Source organism: Anser cygnoides, chromosome 4 (genome assembly GCF_040182565.1).
Source record: "Anser cygnoides isolate HZ-2024a breed goose chromosome 4, Taihu_goose_T2T_genome, whole genome shotgun sequence".
Taxonomy (NCBI): domain Eukaryota; kingdom Metazoa; phylum Chordata; class Aves; order Anseriformes; family Anatidae; genus Anser; species Anser cygnoides.
Genome location: NC_089876.1, coordinates 54,312,131 through 54,331,836, shown reverse-complemented (window position 1 = coordinate 54,331,836; position 19,706 = coordinate 54,312,131). Strand labels below are relative to the sequence as shown.

Here is a 19,706-nt window from a genome sequence, read left to right as displayed (position 1 = left end):
GATGGCATGTTTGTAAGCATTACTGCCAACACCAGAATACTACTAGGCACGCATTTACTCATGAGGGTGAAAGCAGCTCTGACCCTCTGCCATCCTCATGACATACCAGAACAACCTCACTATACATCACCATCTCATGTTCTGCCTCCACCTACATACCTGTGAAACCTAACACAGTTCTAGTATATATAACGAAGGTCTGTTGCAGTTTCAATAGGACTGACCTTTAAACATGTGTTAAGTCACACTAAATATCGAGTAATTGAATACCTCAAGGGCAAAGCCAGAATTTCAGCACTAACCACAGTCATTCATCTCCTGCTAACTCTAGAGGGGAACAACAACAACAACAACAACAAAAAGTTAGAAAGATTATCATAGTAGTTACCTAACATAACCTCTTCTAGTATTACCTTTTTTTCTAGCATAGTCTTAAAGAAGTACATTGACCATCTTCTTACAATCTATTTTTACATAAAACAGTTGATCTCAAAACTTGTACTGCAAACCTCATTCCTCAAATGCACTTTGGGTTATGATGCACACATCAAAAGGTACAAGTACCATAATTACATCATGCCCCCCTACATCAAAAGGTACAAGTACCATAATTACATCACGCCCCCCTACTTCAACCTGCTATCCTCACACGGTATGACATTTCCAACGTGACTTCAGTTCTGACAGTGACAGTGGAATTACATTAGAGTCAGCTGCAAGGTTCAAAGTTTCATTGCCAATTTTATTGTTTTCTCATTAAAACAAACCCATTACTGCTCCATTAGCATTCAGGTGGGGGGGGGGGGGTGAACAGGAAAAAAAAAAAAAACTTTAAGAAAACTTAGGATTTAAAATTTGCTCATTAGCAAGTCTCACTAGCCCTTCACATATGTTCAGCTGCTTGCTAATTACCAAGGTCTTCTTCAACTACTGCATCCAGAACTACTTTTTTTTTTTTTTAAACATTATTTCACCATGAATGTTATCCAGTCATGCTCTGCTTAGGGTTCAGTCCTGAACATATGAAGTTTCATCTTATCTCAAGGCATATGTCTTTTTAAAAGCCATGCAACAAACATGGAAATCATCATTTGCACTGAACACTTCAGCTTTCCTAAATCATAAAGTAAATCAGAAACTGCAAAGACTACAGTATGCACCTTGTAAACTAATGACAGACACTTATGATCAGGTGTAATTTTATTTCAGCAGAAATTATTTCCAACTACAGTCTAGCACCTGACATCTACTGCATTTCAAAACCCTTAGATAGAGTAAGCTTCAAATTCCTCCTGTGGTAATTAGGGTATCTTCCATTCAGCATATTTCATTAACTAAACTGATGACACTTTGGAGGAATAACTTCCATAATGGATAGCTATATTAAAAAAGAGTCAAATATGTTACTGTTCAGTTGAAGGACCTGACTTAAATACAGTTAGTATGTAGCAAGTGCATTATATACGTGGGTGATGACCCTTGAAATTAAGACTACTAATACACTAAAATGATACATTATGCTGTCTCGCACACTCCAACATCGAGGCTACGCAAGTGGTAAACAAACAAAAAGATCAAACAATCCCATAATTTCTTACTAATGACCTATAAAATATTTATATTATATTTAAATTACACCGACAATTACTGTGTAGGAGCATATCTGTGTTCTGCTCAGCAGTGCTAAATGTAAATGTATAAATGGTAAATTGCAGGCGGGGTTTTAAAGTGCTTCATTATATCTCCCCAAAACTAAACTTCACTTAATGCAGCTCTTACTGAGATTTATGAGCCACGCATAAGCCCAGTGAGTCGAAGAATAACTTCAGGGAAAAAAAAAAAAAAAGAAGGAAAAAATAAAAAAACACACCTTGCTTATGCCAACTGTGAATTGACATAAGTTGACATTAATAATGGTGATCGAGGAGACTGTAAGCTGGAAATAAAAGTTGGTTGTGCCATCAATCTGACAGGCACACTTTAGGTCACTTTAGTAACGTTCAAAAGAAAAAAAAGACCGACAACCACTTCTCTGGAGTTTTCAATAAGAAGGGTAGGAAAGAGAGGCTGGAGGTGGTCGGTGAACTGGGAGGATTACGAGCAGTGTTAGCGGCACAGAGCAGCTCACGGAGCGGCACAGCCGAGCAGACCCCTGAAAGTTGCGGCAGGAACTCCACTTCGTCGGGAAACCCGCGAGACCCCAGAGGCCAGTAACCCCCCGGGCTGACCCCCGAGGCTCCCGAAATCCCGCATCTTCCCAATTTCACAGCCGGCTGCCGTGCCTGGACACCGGGGCCACCTGGGGCCAGCCGGCGGGCGAATTCCCTCGCCCACAACTTTCTCCCTTCGCTCCGTCCGTGCCACCAGCAGCCCGTGCGGAGCCACCCGCCGCTCCCGGACCCCCCCCAAAACCCCGCAGCGGGGGGCGAGGGGCTGCTCCTACCTGCGGCTCGGCGGGCTTCACCAGGTGCTTCTCCTTGTAGAGAGCCCAGAGGCCGATGTCGGGCAGGAAAATGAGAGCCGCGCTGAAGAGCAGCGTCATTTGCAGAAACCGCTTCTGTTTCCTCTTCATGGCCAAAGCTGGGCTGCCCTGGCGGCGGCGGCAGCTTCCCCAGCGCCACGTCCTTCCCTCCCCGCCGCCCCTCGCAGGGGCCCGGTGTGGCGGAGAAACTTCGCCCGCCTCACGCCCGCCCGCCCCCTGCCCGGGCGGAGCTGGGGTCGGGGCTGGCGGTCGCTGCTCCCCCCGCCCCGCCGCTCCCCCGGGAGCTCATGGAGCGGCAGGCGGCCCGACACCGAGCGATAAAACGATAAAAGAGGTAAAACGCTGATGGTGATACGCGGACCGGCCGGCCGGCCCGCCTAGCTCCCGGGTACCGCGGGGGCGCTAAGGAGGCGCGGAGCCGCCCGCCTCACGTCCCCCTCCTGCCGCCCGGGCACACGGGGCGGGGGGGTGCGGGGGGGCTGGGGGGGGGGGGCGCGGCATCATGAGCTCATCACGCGTAATTTGCTAAGCAAGGGTTAAAAGGGAAAAAAATAAATAAAAAAGCGGCGCGCAAAGGCCGGCGCGGCGGCACAGTGCTCCGCTCCACCGGGGGTAGGCGGGCAGCCAGGGGGCGGCTCGGCCCAGCCCGGCCCGGCCCGGCCCCCCCACCACGTGCACCGGCCGGGCCGGGCCGGGGGCGGGCAGCAGCGGTCCCGCCCCGCCGCTCCCCCATCATCCCGGGCCAGCGGGGCCCCCCCGGTGCCGGTACCGCCGCGTAGCACAGCGGGGACGGGGCTCGCGATTCCCGTTGCGGTCCGCCCGCCTCGGCGCTGCGTGAAACGCGGGGGATCCGCACCGGGGGCAGCCCCGCAGGTGGTGGAAGCGGCGTAGCCGCTGCCCGGTGTGTTGGTCAGGCACGTTTGGGCTGCCGGTCGGAGTTGGGCTGCCCGCCCTGAAGCCACACTGCCTCCTCTCCACCCCAACTAACTCCGCTAGGCAAAACAGGAAGACGCTCGGGTTAAGGTCGCTCGGACCTAGTGAGTGCCCTTTCAGCTTCATCACCTCACGCAGTGGGAAAATATGCACCCTGTTGTAGCGGTAATATGCTTATAACCCATATCGTAAAATAAAGGTGTATCTAACTGCTTTTTTTTCTGTATAAAAACTGCCAACTACGGCCCATGTTTCTGTTGATGGCTTAAAGCATTCCTGAATGTCTAGGGCTAAATCCTACAGTGAGAACCTTCGTCCTGCATCCGAAGCGCATCCCTACACAGGGTGGGAAGTAGTGCCGCCCTTCTCGTGGGTGAGATCGATCGGGGCCGTCCACAGAACCGCCTCGTGCAGAAAGCCTTTCCTACACATGCATAATACAATAGGAGAGGCAGCTGAAGCTTATTTTTAGGAGAGGAGCTGGAGATAAAGGAAAGCTTGTGGAAGGAACAGAAGACTGAACGCTGAAGGTGGGGTGGGAGGGAGCAGCATAATGCTCTCCACAGAAAAGTAGGACTGGAAGGGACCTTGCGAGGTCAGCTCCTCCACGGTGCTGCCCCAAGGCACGATCAGCTGCACCTCTGTCATTGCTGACAAGCATTGGTCTAACTCATTGTGAAGTCCTCCAGTGACGGCACCACTACAGCCTCCTCAGGCAATCTGTTCCAACTTGCAGTTACAAACTTTTCCCTCATGTTTAACCTGAATCTTCCGTGCTTTGATTTCAGGCTACTACATTACCCGCTGAGGATAAAAGAGTATTCCCCTCAGTCTTTACGTAGCTAAAGCCCACCTTTTAACACACTGTTCCATAGACAGCCCAGGACATCTCAACAGCTGATGTCTCTTACTGCTTTCATCAGAACTGTCTTCAACTGATTTCTCTCTCTTGAAGTTCAACGTCCAAAGCCGGGCATAATACACCACTTGAGACCTTGTAAGTATTTGTAAGAAAAGAAGGATAATTGTGCGTGTCACAATGTGGGCTCTTTTTTCATGCTTACATGTGGAATGGATGATTTGTTTGCAGCAGCGTTATGCTGTTACCTAATGACCAGTTGGTGATGCTCTTTAAGCTCTGGTTGGTTATGTTTTCCTTGAACTAACTCCCTCCTCATTCATTGTTCCTGTGGGCAAACACAGCTCCCTTTTGCACTGACTCTATTGAATATTATCACTTTTCTTCCAGAATCTCTCTTCAGTTTGACAAAAGCACTTTGTGTTTAAACCTATCTTCTGCTGTCATATACAAATTTAATAAAAATAATATCTAGTCTTTAATCCAGACCGTTAGCATGAGCTTTAGCAGATTCATATCCAGGACAAAGCCTTGCAGAGCTTTGCAAAAGGTATCCACCCACATTTAAGAGTGAGCCATTGATACTTTATTCTCTCAGTAGGTTCCACACAATTTTGCACTCACCCTTAAGAGCTGCAAGACCAACATAAACTAGTCTTGTTTAGACCAGCACCACATGCAAAATTTTGCTCTACTGTCCTAGTGATAAAGTACATACTTCACTATTTTCCTTTCACTCTTGCCAGGCTATAAGGAAGGACATCATGGTATTGAGTTCAACCAAAATTTAAAAAATCTGGTTTGGTATTCTAAAGCTGTATTCATCAAAAGACTAGAAGTATTCACAAACCCAAAGAGCATTGATCTGGTCAGAAATTCCACTTAACTTTTAGCTAGTCATCCAAGGCTAGAGAACTTACCTAACATATAGAAGATTTTGAATCAGCTGCCTTTTTGTCTGAAGGGATTCAACACTGATGTTCTTCCAGTCCTTGTGAAAAGCATAATAGCTAAAACCACCCTAAGTATAGAAATAGTTGCTGTAAGATCATATAATAATTTTATAGAAAAAGAAGCACTAGTGGCAGGAAAGACTTAGGAGATATTGCACGCTGGAATTCCACAGCATGCTAGTTAAGTCCCTCTCTGGAGATAAAAACGAATGCAAACATTCACGTTCACTCTCAGGAGAGGAAATTCAATTTAATTTCCTGAACCCTGAGGATGATTTTGTAGTAATGGCTGTAGTCCACAACTCACTAATTCAGGTCTGCTTTGTAAAGAATAAAGGCATGTTTTTCAGCATATATTTTTTTTCACACACTTGTAAACCACCTAGCCCTAATAAGAATTGCTGATTTTTGCTAAGCTAAGATGCTAAGCCAGTTTAAAGGACAAAACAAAGAAAGAAAACACCAACAGCAAACTTCATTGTTTTTTGAGTTAGAAGCTTCAGCCAAACATCAAGGCAAGGGGAAATATATGTTCACCTAGAAGAATCTGTAGTAAAGCTGTGGAATATATGGCGACTTCAGTTGGAATACCTTCAAGACTTGAAGTACTTGCTGTTTGAAATCTCCAACCATATATGAAAAAGAATGATAGAGGTGTATTATGAAAGTCTGCACACCTTGGCACATATTCTGGGGACATATTTTCCTATCTATTCCTACAGGTCCTCCTCAGTCAAAACCTCCACCTAGACTTCTGATACAACCTAGGAGCAAAAATCAGAGCAGACTGCAACGCACCCCAGTAGGGATGAGAGCTATCAAGTTAGATGAGTACGAGAAGCTTTTTGGATATGCATCTCAAAGCTAGAAGCTGAACTCAGACAACATGCAAAGTAAATTTTTTGAGATCACAGCTTTACATATAGAGTTACTCAAAAGAAACTTCAGCTCACAGCTAATCAATACTCTATGCAAGAAAGCCACTCTTCAGTGAGTAGCTTGCAGGAGCCAAGCTCTGCACTCACATGAAAGATAAAGTACCCATCTTCATGTTGCCTGTTACAAACAGCAGAGGTTGATGTACTGTAAACAAAGAATGAATCCAGTAAAATGATGATTAACAGTCTGTAACATCACCATATAAAAGAGTGAATAAAGGTAATGGAATGGGAGTTTGTTTTGATTACAGTATTTACCTCCAGGTAACTCAGGATGTGAAATGACAGGTTTGTTCCCATATTTATTTCAATCTGCTTAGCTAGAGACAAATCGTAGTATTGCAAAACACTTTCAAAGGCAAGATGAGGGGCAAAGAGGTCTGTTCTTCTACTAGTATAACCCAGATCTTAAGCAGTCAGTGATTCTGATATTTAGGGCACTGACACACTTTTATCATGGCTGTTTTTCTTCCTCTGACCTCCAAGGGTCTCTCACAGCACATCAGACCCTGTCTAAGTATCATTTAAGCTTGACCAAATCCTCCAGGGAAAGGCAAGATATCGGTAGCATACTAGAAATAGAAATGGAAATTCAATGTGTAGGGGAAGAACTTTTATAAAAGTTCAAAATCCAAGATCCTCCAAGCTCCCACAGAGAACATGTATTTTCAATGTGTCCTGCAGAGGAAAGTATCAATGTATTTTCCTCAAAACCTGAAACGATCATTTATATATAGACTTTGGCTATAAATAACAACACATTTAACAGTTTTTTATTGACCTTCTGTTTCTAAGTTATTTAGGCCTCCCCTCTCCCCATTTTTGCCATCAAGTTTCAAAACCATCACCACATATTTGTACCACTGCTAACTGTGGAAATATTTTTTTAAATCTCCTTTGTTAGGTTTTTCTTAGAATCAAACTTGTTCTCAAACTTAACTGAGAATTTCTGCTGAAAGGGAGAGCTGGGAGACCTCCTACTCATAGAGGAAATAGAAAAATTCACTCCCTAGAGGAAAACACAAGAGAAGTTTCTTTTATCAAGATTTTTGGATCATGACCTGTATTTTTTAAGTTACAATGTTTAGCAATATTGCATGGAGCCAGAAAAAATATTACTTAAGAAGTATACTGCAAACATTTGTTAAAATCATAATTATTATAAATCAGAAAACTTTTTTTTTTTCTTAAATCTGGTGGAGATTTTCCAGTCATAGTACACTTAAATTTCCATCACCTTAAATCGGAAGATTAGTAGCAGTGAAATGAACTAAATGATATGAAGTCTTTTGGGTGAATGCACCTAAAAATCTTTGGCATTTAGAAAATTGTGTCATTCCTATTCCAGAATTCTAAAGTTTGTTTTCAAACTTTAATTTGTTTAAATTAAGTTTGAAACTTGACTTCCAAACTTTTTTTAAACTTCAAATTCCAAAGCAAAACTATTGCTCCAGTAAAAGTCATATAGAACTTAAATGAGTAATGCTAAGGCCATGAATTATTTCCACTTTCAAATCTTTATTCTGTTTGACTAGCTGGATGATGGATGATTGCTGCTTCATTGTTGCTGTGCCATTATAAACTCAAGAAAGCAAACAAAAATGCTGATAGATCAGACTTTTTGCCAGTTACCTCACAAGCTGCAGATTCACAAAAGAAATCACTGAAATGTAAGGGTAATCAGAAAAGTTTATTTTGAGACAGAAAATCAGTACAATGTCAAATATTTCTAAATAGCTCAGTAATCATAAAACACTGATGTCAGGAAAAATATTTTCTCATTCTTCCTTTCACAAAAATCCACAGTAATTTGGACCTAAATATGGCGCAGGAACATGTCATATGCAGGAAGTTGGATGAACCAAAGTTGCCTTTTTTTAATCATCATCTTCAACAAACAGAAGCAATATATCAGCTTTACAAGAACAGAACAAACTCAGCTCTTTGTTAGCTAGGAAAAACATTAATCTTTTTCAAAAATCTTCCTTTTAGATCTTCTCTTTCGTCAATTTCAGAGAACTTCCTGTACACTTTCCAAATATCTAGTACAGACTCACGTCAACATTACTCTTTTCACATCCAAGAGTTTCCTTTGTATGGTAATACACAGGGCCTTTGCACTCTCATCACATAACCAGATCCAGGTCAATATAACATAGCTTTATATCACTGGAAATGAAGCAGTACATTTTGGAAAGCTTCATTAACAAGACTGAAATTCTCACCAAATTTGTAAAATGTGCAGGATATTTCAAATGGTAGCAGATGTCACCTTCAGTTCTAACTTGTTGGTAGAGGCATCACCAGCAAACTTTGGAGATGTCTACACAGATCAGCAGGAGAGGGGGGTTGAGCTAGAAGGAGCTCCACAGTGCTCACTTGCTAATTTACTCCCAGTTTTGTTCTGGGCTGCTCTCTTGGAGACAGTTCTCTCCGAGACAAAGCACCATGAACCGTTTCTTTCAGGTAACCTTATTAAAAGGCAGAATGGATGAGAATGCCCCAGGCTGTAGCTTCTCTGTCATCCTACAAGTACCCCCAGCCAGCTGAGCACTACATGCCCCAAGCTCCCCACCATGCCTGTGTGTCACTCCCTAGGGTACATCATACATCTCGGGGGTTTCATGAAAGCTTATGGCTTGGACAGGGACCTCATATAACTTCAAACACAAATGGTCTGTACCTTTTCATATCTCCACTTTGTCAGAGATCCACTTGGTACTCATGAGCAAACTAAAACGTTGGTATGCTACTAACAGTACAATGCTAATAACGTGGTATTTCCGTAACTCACCAACAACTGAATATTAATTTCTGTGAAGTATACCTAGGACAACAAATGCTATGTGAATATTTTATTCCAATTTGAAGAGGAAATCATCAAAAATAATTCTAATGAAGATCATAATGCTGAGAGCTCCAGGTCCACCAGTGCAACTTACTAGTATAAATACATATAAAAGCATGAAGCAAGTAAGAAGAGGCACATTTATACTGCATTATTAGTAGACAGCAATACACTGAACTCCATCATGTACCATAGAGAGGCATCAACAATGCCACAGAAGACAAGATTATGATTTTATATACTTTGGGTGCAACCCAGCAATTACATAATTTCATTTAAAGACTATGTATTGCTCCATCATTAAGTAGAAAAGGTTATTTTATCTAAAATTACAATTGTCAAAGTCAGTGGTTTCTGATGAACTGTGTAAATGCAATTTGCAATATTGATTCCAATATATTCAAGGAAATAAATGCTGAAAGAAATGAGCCTCAAGAGAAATAGTTTATTTTAGAAAGTACTTTTCTAAGGGGTATTAGTGAGAGATTATTCCACTTTTAAATGATTAACAAATTTGACATTTTATATAGAAATATTAAAGACCAGAGATAAACCAACCGAAGGTAGACCAGAAGGGACTAGAAGACCACCCAGAAAATTGCTTACTAGTATCTTCACAATAATAGTTACTCTTCAGATTGATTAACAGTCCAGTCTTTCTAACTGGAAATTTAGTATTTTTCATGGAAGTTGTTCTCCACATTTCAAAAACCCCTCAAGAGAACTAAAAGACTTTTTTGGCTATTACAGTTCATACATCACAAGTTGTCTTTTCAGTCTCAGATTTCTTTCAGGCTCACAGGATATTCAACAGAAGTAGAACTCAGAATACATTAAAGGATCAAATGTAAGAAATACAGATATCACCAGATATTATGAAGGAAATGAAAATTAACAAAAGTTTCATTAAAAGCTTATTGAAAATTTTGAACCAAAACCAATCATTTCAATCAGTTTTACATTAGCATAAAGGTGAGAAAATAGAGTATTAATGGCTATCAGATGTTAAAAAAAAAAAGAGTTACATTAATATAAGGAGCCTTGAATGTAAAGGCACAGAGGTGTTTTTTTCTCCTCACACCCTGAATAAGAGACATGATAATAGCTATCAAGAAACAGAGGGCAGGGACAATTTTAATACATGTGTGGGCATCTCCATGAGCACATGTTTATCCCTTTTATGAAACTTCATGAGAGCTGACAATTTCTAGTGTGAAAATACCCATTAATCTAATGTTTTGAAACACCCAGATTACTGTATATTTCTAAATCTTGTTTTGCCTCCAAATAGCTAGAAGCAGCACCAGGTGCTAGGTGTGTGCTAACTTAACTTGATAGCCAATAGTCCTTAGACAACGCTGAAATGTACATGGGGAAAGCCAATAACATCCTGTGCATCCCTAATGTGAATCAATAAGCATTCTGTCCTGTCCTTTCCTTTCAGAGTTAGGGCTCTTGAACACATGTATCTGGCTTGAAGTTTTCCTCAAAGGGAGAATAAGAACAGCTTCATTTTAGCTACAGCACTTTGGTACAAATGAGAGGTGAATCAGGCTACAGGCAATGAAAGAGTTCATGCAGCTTGACAAACATGTTTTTTGTTTTGTTTTTTTTTTAAAGCTAACAGAACTGTTGTTCCATGGTAATGCCTTGATCTTAGTAAATATAGCTCTTTTTTTTTTTTTTTTCTCCCTCTCATTTAGAGGAAGCATTTTTTAATAACTAGGATATAGAGGGCCTTCCACACCTTGAGGAGCTAATTTTAGTCACTTAATACAATATCAAAAGGATCATTCCTTGTTCACAGATAAAAATAGCTAAGAGCCAAATGGATTTGGGAAAAAAAAATCATCACTAAAGTTAAGAACAGCTAATGTTAAGAGCTTTTTACAAAGTGACTAATGAACTGGTCTGTCAAGCAGTAAATCCAGAATTCTCTAGTACTTTTCCCAGTGCAACTGCAATTTTATATATACTAGAACAAGGAGAAAAAATAGGAAAAGCTTTCTGCTGAAACTGTAGATTCTACTCAAAAAAAACAGAAGTTGCATTGATATAGAAATAAATGGATTGGTTAAAAAAAAAAACAAACAACAAGCAAGCAAGCAAAAAAAAAAAACATGAACATTGTAAGGAACTTTCTAACTTCAGAATAACACAAAAAAAAAACCCTAAGATATTTTAAGATAAAATTCAAAGCAATTATCTAAATAAAGGCTTTGTTTTAGCCCCAAATTACTTTTCTTTTGGCAATCAGAAAGGCCCTCAGCCTCCCTCCCCTGCTCACCTGTGTGCCCATTCACACATACTTAGCCGAGCAGTGTTTTTCAGCTATTTCCTTCCTGTGTTTTAAATGAGTTTGCATGAAGGGCATAGGGACTTCATGAATGTACATGTAAAATATCAGAGCTAATTATTCTGACACAGGCACAAAACTGATAAAGGTCACCAACCCAAAAAGCATACAATGGGCATGTGAAAGCACATCATACAAAGTACATATCAAGATAAAGAGTTGCCACTGTTTGAACAACTCAGCAATAGGTAGGGATATTGAAGTTTCTTATAAAATCATAAAACTCATATCTCAGTCTATCACTCCTGTACTAAATTCTTTCCAGCCCATGGTAAACAATGAGAGCAGTTGGCATTAGTGGTATTAAGCCTAATTTATGTGTTTTAACCTTTTCAAGACCACTTGGCTTCTATCAACAAGACTGAAGACAGTATCAGCCCAAATAGACAGGAGTCTAAATACCACGGCATCTCAGACTCTTTTCAGATGCCTTTTAGATACAAGAACAAGTGAAATTATCATCTCTTCTTTCTTTCAGGTCTCATACCACGGCATTCTGCTAGCAGAGAACTTCCTTGCCAAGATAACGGTCCCCATCTGTCATTCACCCTTCATGTTTCTCAACGGAGTTAAAAAGCCTGACAGTTTCCATGAATAACAATGACACATACTCATATCTCGCAAAGAGGCACAAATTTTGTCGATGAAAAGACAGGAAAAAATCCCACAGCGTTTAAAAGTTTTCTGAGCACTGCTTATGTCTGGTTTTGAGTGAAGATGGAACTGCCATTGTGTGCAAGTCAACCACCCCTCCTTACATCAGTTATCATGTAATTGCTGACTGAGGTCACTGTAACTAAGGACCTGTCCTCACCATGAACACAAATCTGTTTTGTAACCAACACCTTGTTCTTTCACAGGAAAGATTCTTTCCTATTTTACAATAGCCCTCATTTAGTTGGGTTTCAGTAACATTTAATATGCAATTATTGACCATGTTTATGCATTAGCACTTAAAAAGCTGCTTAAACATACCTGTTTGAACACCTTTTTCTGAAACCTATCCTAAAATCGTAACACAGAAGCATGTTTTAGAGGAGATGCTTGCAAGTAGCTTGTAGAGAAAGTGCTTTTACTACTGTGAAGAGTTTTCATGGTAGATTTAACAAATGTAAGTGCATAGGTATAGTTATAGATGGACTTGTGTTACACATAATTTTCAGAAAGACTGCACATACCTGTTTAGTAATAAGTTTATTTTGTCAGTGCAGAAGACAATGGAAAAAAAAATCTTTAAAAGGGAAAGGACAACAACCAAACTTATCTAGGTTTGGTGATTAATAACTAAGTACACCATCAGTCTTTGGTCAGCCTCACATCACTCAAAATATTATTCCTAGCACAAGTTAATTTTAATTTCAGCATGAAAAATTTCTGCTGTACAGAGGTTCAGTACATAGAAAAAAAGTAACCAATATGCCATATTAAATGTTATTACAAAAGAAAAGAGATGACATATACACACAGAACTCTATTTAGAAGCACTTTTCATTATTGGTATGAGTTATTTGGTATTTTGTTTTTCCTTCAGCTACGTTATTGAACTTCTGACTGTACTCAGTCAAGTTGACTGAGAAATATACCTTATGTCTTTGGGGGATATGCACTATTTCAGATTATAATTTAGATATATTTCCCATTTTTTATATATAATTCTATCTTCACTGTTTAACATTCAGCTCTTGTAGAGGCTGGTCAAGCACTGGTCTTTGTGAAAAATCTGTTGAATATTTTGCCAGTGATCTTAGTACAAAAGTAGGTGCATGCTAATGACATTTTAAGAGTCATCATCAATAGAGAAGATTAGAATTTTATATAGGAAGAGCTAGATGACCTTGAGGACTACAATTACAAAAGCGACACTGAGTTAAGTACTGTTTAGGAGAAGATCATATATAAAATGTTCAGGAAAAAAAATCTTGAAGTTTGGGAGCAAAATTTCACCTCTTAGACTAAAATTCCATTAAGCATTAGAGGAAAGCTACTTAATTTGTTTTAAAAATATCTTACCAACTTTACAATTAGTAAAATGCATTGTCATTATGTGCAGTAGCACAGATCTCACTTGAAAGATCCAGGGATCCCTTCCTGCTGGAGGGGCTCAGTTGACTTGATTTATCTATTTGACTAACGCTTCTCATCCCTTCTTATTTAGTGTTTTGAAGAAGTCTAAAACTCTCTAAATTATGTACTCCCCTCCTCCACGAGGGCCAGGTGCCTTGTATTACCTAGTTTTCCAATTGTCTTGTTCTTTTAAGAATTAGTATTTCAAAACTGGATCCTTTTGAAAATGCTTACAATTCAAACTGCTGATGGCTTAGTCTCTTTGACAAGTCAGCTGCTAAAGGAAAAGAACAGAAGATGAAGCAGGCAAAGTACAGAAACAGAAATATTGTTTCTGCCCAAATGAAACCAAGCGGGAATTGGGTCAGAGTGCCTTTTAAGGGAAGCAATCCAGCTGCTTCTATGCATTAAGTCACATAAACCTGCTATTTCTTCTTCATATGATTCAGAGCAAAGGTCCAAAATAGGAAGACAAATTTGGTCTTAAGATTTTTTTGTTTGTATATTTTTTGTAGGGAGCAAGCTGTATGTCCCCAGATGATTTGCAGCATGCCTGAGTGTTTTGGCCAGTATGGCTGTATAAGAGCATTGATGATGGGCTGAAAAATCTAAAAGTTCCTCAGTACATATCACAATAAATTCAAACATATGAAAATTCTACATATGATTGGGGAAAATCCACCCCAGAAAGCTCCTGGGTTAATAAAGGTCTTGAATGCCTTTTTTTTTTTTTTTCCTGGCTGGAACGCCGTTTTTCATGGCCAAACTTCCAAAGAAGTTCAACAGAATTTTACATGCCAATAAGTTTCTGAAAATCATGCATCAGAGATCCTCCTTTATTAAGAGGGTGCCTGAAGTAAGATAGAATTCAACATCATACATATTTTATTTATTAATATGACATGGTCACAGGATGCTTAAAACTCTGAAAACTGGAAATACATAAGGTGACTCAGGAATGAGTTGTCAATATTTTGGAACAGAAAAATCTATTACAAAATATGATGACCCTGGACCGGTTTCGTTAGTCACCCTTCCAAATTAGTCCACACACAGAAATCTGCATCAGACAGAAGGATTGATGCACACAAAGCATGTCCTAAAAGTAATAACCATCATTCCAAGTACTCGTGTCTAAAACATAATGAATCTAACATGAACTGTGCTATGTCCTTATTTGATGGAATACTAGGAGATGAATATTATGTGACATTCCAGTACGTGTGATCATCTTGTTATATCTCAAACTGCACTGAGCTTATTTTTTTTATTTTTTTTTTTCCTTAAGGGCATGTAAAAAAAAAAAGTTATTCCCTTTGTGGAAGACAGCAGTAGAATTTAAAAGCCAAAGCTAATGTAGACATGGCAGAATATGAAACATGAAACATATACTATACAAGTTCTCAAGATGACAACAACATCCAAAAGCTTCACCAAAGCAGACCAATTTTGAGATAGGTACCTGAGATGGTTTAGGTAGAAAGCACATTTATATGACTACCAAAAGTTCATAAGCATAGCAAATTGATGAGGATGTTAAAGAGCTTCAGAAAGTTAAAGAGTAAGAATTTGCTTGATGGATAGCGAAGTAAGAAAACGGATGCTTACCTGAGAATTTAAAAGAAAAGTTCTCATCCTGTTTGTATTTCTAAATAAAATTTCCAAAATGAAGTAACTTATAATTATTTCTTTTGATAGTTTAGCAATCTGTCTACTCTTCCTAACTATTTCGTGATAGAACACCATATGCTTTGAAAATGTCTCGTGACTGTCTGAAGTTATAGAACAAATCAGCAGGCTAGAGATAGTAATATGAAGACATTTAAGTTTTAAATAGGATTCAAGTCGCATGTCAACAGTGCAGTTGCAGTTACAATTGGTAGCTCCACGGTGGAGCCAAAAGCACAAGCTTTACACTCATTGCTGAAAGAATCAGAAACATATGTAATTGTGAAAGCATGCAGCTTCCTAAAGAAACACTTTCTTCCAGCATACCCTTCAAAGCAGTGATTTCTTAGACCTATCTGCAATTGAAGAAGTGTTTCAAAAAGTCAGTTTCATTAAATGAAACAGCTTGTTGTTTATGTAGAGTACCAGTCATTAAGTTTCATTACTGTTGAATGTTGAGTATATCATAGGTATATCACAGCAAGGGGAAAACTCTCGTTTCAGAATGGAAAACATAAAAACAAAGCCATACCACAAAGATTTCAGGCTACAATCAAGTGTTCTGGGGAAAATCAGCATCTTTGATTTTAGATAAATACTTTTATATGGCATTAAAAAATAACATTCAGTATAAAGCATCTTAGATGAACCTAAATGATTCTGTGGTTTAAGTGTATAAAACAAAACTTTGTTAAAGGATCACTATAGTGTTAGCTTCATAAAGCAAACACTCTTCTCTTCCCTGTTCAAAAGCACATTTTATAATTCAAAACACTATATATATCAGCCTTCAGTGAAGCCTTACATTCATTTCCAAAACTGAAAGCTATTATCGTCTTCAAAATTCTATTTTGTTTAAGGAATATAAATGTTAATGCTCACATATACATGACAGTAACATGAATAAAATAATGATGTAGAATAAGAAAAATTCTAGGATATTTTGTGCCAGCTGTGTACTGCTGTTTCATTTAGAAAACAAAAAACAAAAAAGCATCAAACTGAAGTTGTGAGTGAAGCTCAATGCTGCTGCCTATGTTCTGTCGGGCTAGATTAATTCTCAGAAGAATGGGTGCTTCCTAATGCATCTCTTCTTGTCATACCAGGGCTACCCAAATGTAAAAGCTACCAGTTTACTACTTTGCTTGTGAGTTTGTGGAAACAAGAATTCAGAGGCCACGTTACCTCTCTGTATGAACCACTGAGTGTCACAGACAGCCCAACCTATTTGATACAGGCATGGGATGACAGTCTCCTAAACCAATTAATATATATATATCTGAGTGAGAGGGCTTCTTGTTGTCACGTGTGGCTGTACAATTTTAATGGTTTCTAAACCTTCAGTTTGAAACCTTCTATAAATCCTGTTATCAGAAGAACTTACTTACATCTAGTTAAGGTGGGTTGGTTTTTGTCCTAAAGCAAGCAAAGAGCAACACTCTTTGAGGTGAGGAGCCCAGTTAGTACTGGAGAAGTCTCTCTGTATATTGCCTGAGTTTTGCCTGGCTGGTGTACAGAAATATCATCATCCTGCCAGGCTGTAGGGTGTCTTCTCTGGTAACTAACACACCAGGAACAACATTTCTTCTTCATATAGGATCAGTAACAGGATGTCACTTCTGCAAATTTCTGGAGATACATTTTTCACTGCTGTACCCTTAAAAATGCTTATAAAGGCAAATGAGCTACAAAAACATGTTAGGCATTCATTTGTAGGTATGAGAGTCATTCAGCATATTAGTAATTAAGGGGTCTATCAAGTTTTAGGTTCTATCTCCAGCTGGCATGCTCATCCTGTACTCATTTTTGTAGGGTTTTGTTCAGAGTTAGATAGAGAATACTAACAGAGTAAATTTTCATACATAGCTGTTGGCCTATACAATTCACCTCCATTCATTTGAATCATTCATTTAACCATGAGGGAAAACTAGCTGTTGAAATATATTTTGAGAGTTAGTAGTGAATTTCCATTCGTCTTAGTGTTAGAGGTTAAGTAAACTCTGAAGTAAGAATCAATCCTGAAAAGTACTGTTTGAACTAAAATATACCTTGCTAATTTGTAAGCTCTTCAGTTAAGAGATGTATCTGCTTACACAGTAAATCACAGACTGGAGAAAAAGAGCTGGAAGCATACTACAGCTAAAGTGAGGGCATTACCTGCCTGGAGTAGAAGTAAAAATGCATCTGTAAATTGCACGGAATTATGCAATTACAAGCTGCCTCTAATGACACACATAGCTGTCAGAGACCTACTTCAGTAACAGAAGATTTCCGGGTACTAACAAAGTTGTAGAGCTATTCTTGCAGCACAATTTATTATTGAGAGTGCTGCAGTCATACTGCTATTTGCCTAGCTGGTGCAAAGTGAAAGATTTGTTTTTGCAAAGCAGCGCACAACATTTCCATAAGGGAGGAGGCTCGACAAGGAGAACAGGCTGCTTCTCCAGTGATGATGATAATGAGCTAATGATCTCAGAGACTAGCTGGACATCAAGGAGGCTGTTGCATTAGCAACAGGGAGACAAGGGTGCTGAGATGACAACTGTCATGCAAACTCCTACTCAGCAGATTGCAAACAGGTTCAGCAGAGCTGACAAGGAATAGAGAGGAGTTCTACTGTACCGCTTATATAACCACTGCCAGTTATTTTGCTAAGGAAAAGAATTGCCTGAAACCCAGCAGAACAAGTCAGATTATTGCAATGATAAAAAGTCACCAGGGAGATAAAGGTCAAGATGGGAGGGAGTCAGTCTTTGCTATAAACTTCTGTAACTAAATCAAGTACTGGTAACTCAGAACCTTAATGTATGCAAATCACAGTAATAATTAAATAAAAACATATTTAGGAAACTGTGGTAATTAAGGAAGCTCAAACATATACTTAAAAAAAATTACCAGGACAAGGTAATTCTTAAGTATCTTTCTAGCTTGCATAAAGAAAACTTGCATTTTGGGAAATACAATTTGATTAGCATATACAAGATACCAAATAGTAGAATAATAACAATGCTAAATGCAGTAGATAACTTTTGGGCTCAAATGCACTGCTTTTAAATGCAATTATAATTTAATTTGGACATCATTATGTTGAATAAAGATTAATCAATAACGGAACTGAATATTGTTTTGGAGCTTACAGAGCAACAGCAAAAATGCAGCCTGTCCATTTCTACATAAAGTAAAAGAACACAGTCCCAGCTATTAAGAATTACAATAATACATAATTTTTCATAAGAGTGATTTTACTGAAAATGTAAGCCATCAGGTAAGCAAAGCCGGTTAGAAAACAATGTTTAAAGAGAAAGATTTCAAAAGATATTTGGAAATTCTTTAAAAAAAAAGATAGCTGTGACAGAGCAAGAATCATCAGATAACGGTTCCACTATCAACATAAGGATTACATCTGAAAGTACATCCTGGGCAATGTAAGTACCTAACAGTAATAACAAAACTGCAAGAAGGAAATAGAAAATATGTCAATATTAACTTAAAACTTATGGGATATAAAAATATGATGATGTTAAAGGCATTGTTGAAAATGCATGTTGGAATAGGCTTATAGAAAGTTGGAAGCTTTAAGTATTACAGGATCAGACTTTGGTGGTAATTAGGTACATCTTCTGACAGACAGGGCAAAGTAACTTTTTATGGTGACAGACCTTACAAGCTACTTTTTTTTTTTCTTCTGCCACCACCAGCTGTAGCAGTAATTCAAGTAATGTCTAGGTACTTTCACAGGAAGAAAACACCATGCATGACACTTCAAAAAGAAAGGATTAAGAAAGAGACACAGAAAGTCTAAAATCACACAAACTCAAATGAGAAATTGCATGAATTGTCAACAATGGATGTGATTAACTGCTGCGATATATTACTAATAGGGTGAGGGGACTCACCTGATGCTTTTCTGGAAGACATGTTTTATCCAGGAATATTTTTGGATTCCGTACATGGTATCTTGGAAAAACATAAGGATCTGTAACTACAGAGGTCAGGCTAAATGTTCCAATAGCACAAGCGTTCAGTGAAACTTTGAATAATACCATTGCAGTAGCTGCTTCTTATGTTTTGCTTACTAGAGGAGATAAATCCCTGGCTGCATGCCCTGGGTCTGCTTCATGTTGTTAATCACTTTGTAATTTCCCTTGGAGAATATATTGGCTGGACAGCCTCCGTCTGAGGACATTCCTTTCCCTTCAAGCCTTTATACCTCTCTGAAGCACCTACAGCTTTTCTCTGTGCTAAGAAAAGAAAATAACTTTACATCTTTTAATATTTCGATGTTTTCAGTGTCTCTTCATTTCCTCCATAGTAACTGGAAAGCTTCTTTCCAGAGGTTTTTAGATTCTTGCAATACTTCTTTACTTCTAAATTCAGCTCTAACCACACTTGTTGTGGTTTAACCCGGCTGGCAGCTAAACACCACACAGCCGTTCGCTCACCCTCCCCCCTCCCTCTCTGGGATGGGGGAGAGAAACGGGAAAGTGAAGCCGGTGAGTTGAGATAAAGACAGTTTATTAAGACAGGAATATAATAATAACAATAATAGTAATAATAGTGATAATGATAATAGTATTAATAATAATAATGTGTAAGAAAACAAGT

At 39.1% G+C, this 19,706-nt stretch overlaps 1 protein-coding gene and 1 long non-coding RNA gene across 11 annotated transcripts in view; one reads left to right on the top strand and one right to left on the bottom strand.

The window, feature by feature from the left end:
- GALNTL6 (polypeptide N-acetylgalactosaminyltransferase like 6) overlaps positions 1-19,706 on the bottom strand; it is a 497,378-nt gene that overhangs the window by 474,071 nt on the left and 3,601 nt on the right. For 2 of the 8 annotated variants that reach the window (XM_066996156.1, XM_066996157.1), the window contains exon 1: positions 2,444-2,929. The exons of 2 other annotated variants lie outside the window; for them this stretch is intronic. In XM_066996156.1, coding sequence (XP_066852257.1) covers positions 2,444-2,572 — 129 coding nt within the window. In that variant the 5' untranslated portion in view covers positions 2,573-2,929. Of the gene's footprint in view, positions 1-2,443; positions 2,933-19,706 lie in introns of those variants that run through there. 4 more of the 8 variants (XM_066996155.1, XM_066996159.1, XM_066996158.1 and 1 more) reach the window with 3 other exon arrangements.
- Positions 2,686-18,572, top strand: LOC125181099 (uncharacterized). 3 transcript variants are annotated; one of them, XR_010831182.1, is made up of 3 exons: positions 2,686-2,816; positions 4,204-4,412; positions 11,848-18,572. It is a non-coding gene; the product is annotated as an uncharacterized lncRNA (long non-coding RNA). The 3 variants fall into 3 exon arrangements; XR_010831180.1 differs by lacking the exon at positions 11,848-18,572 and adding an exon at positions 5,950-6,468; XR_010831181.1 differs by having other exon boundaries at positions 2,709-2,816; positions 4,339-4,412.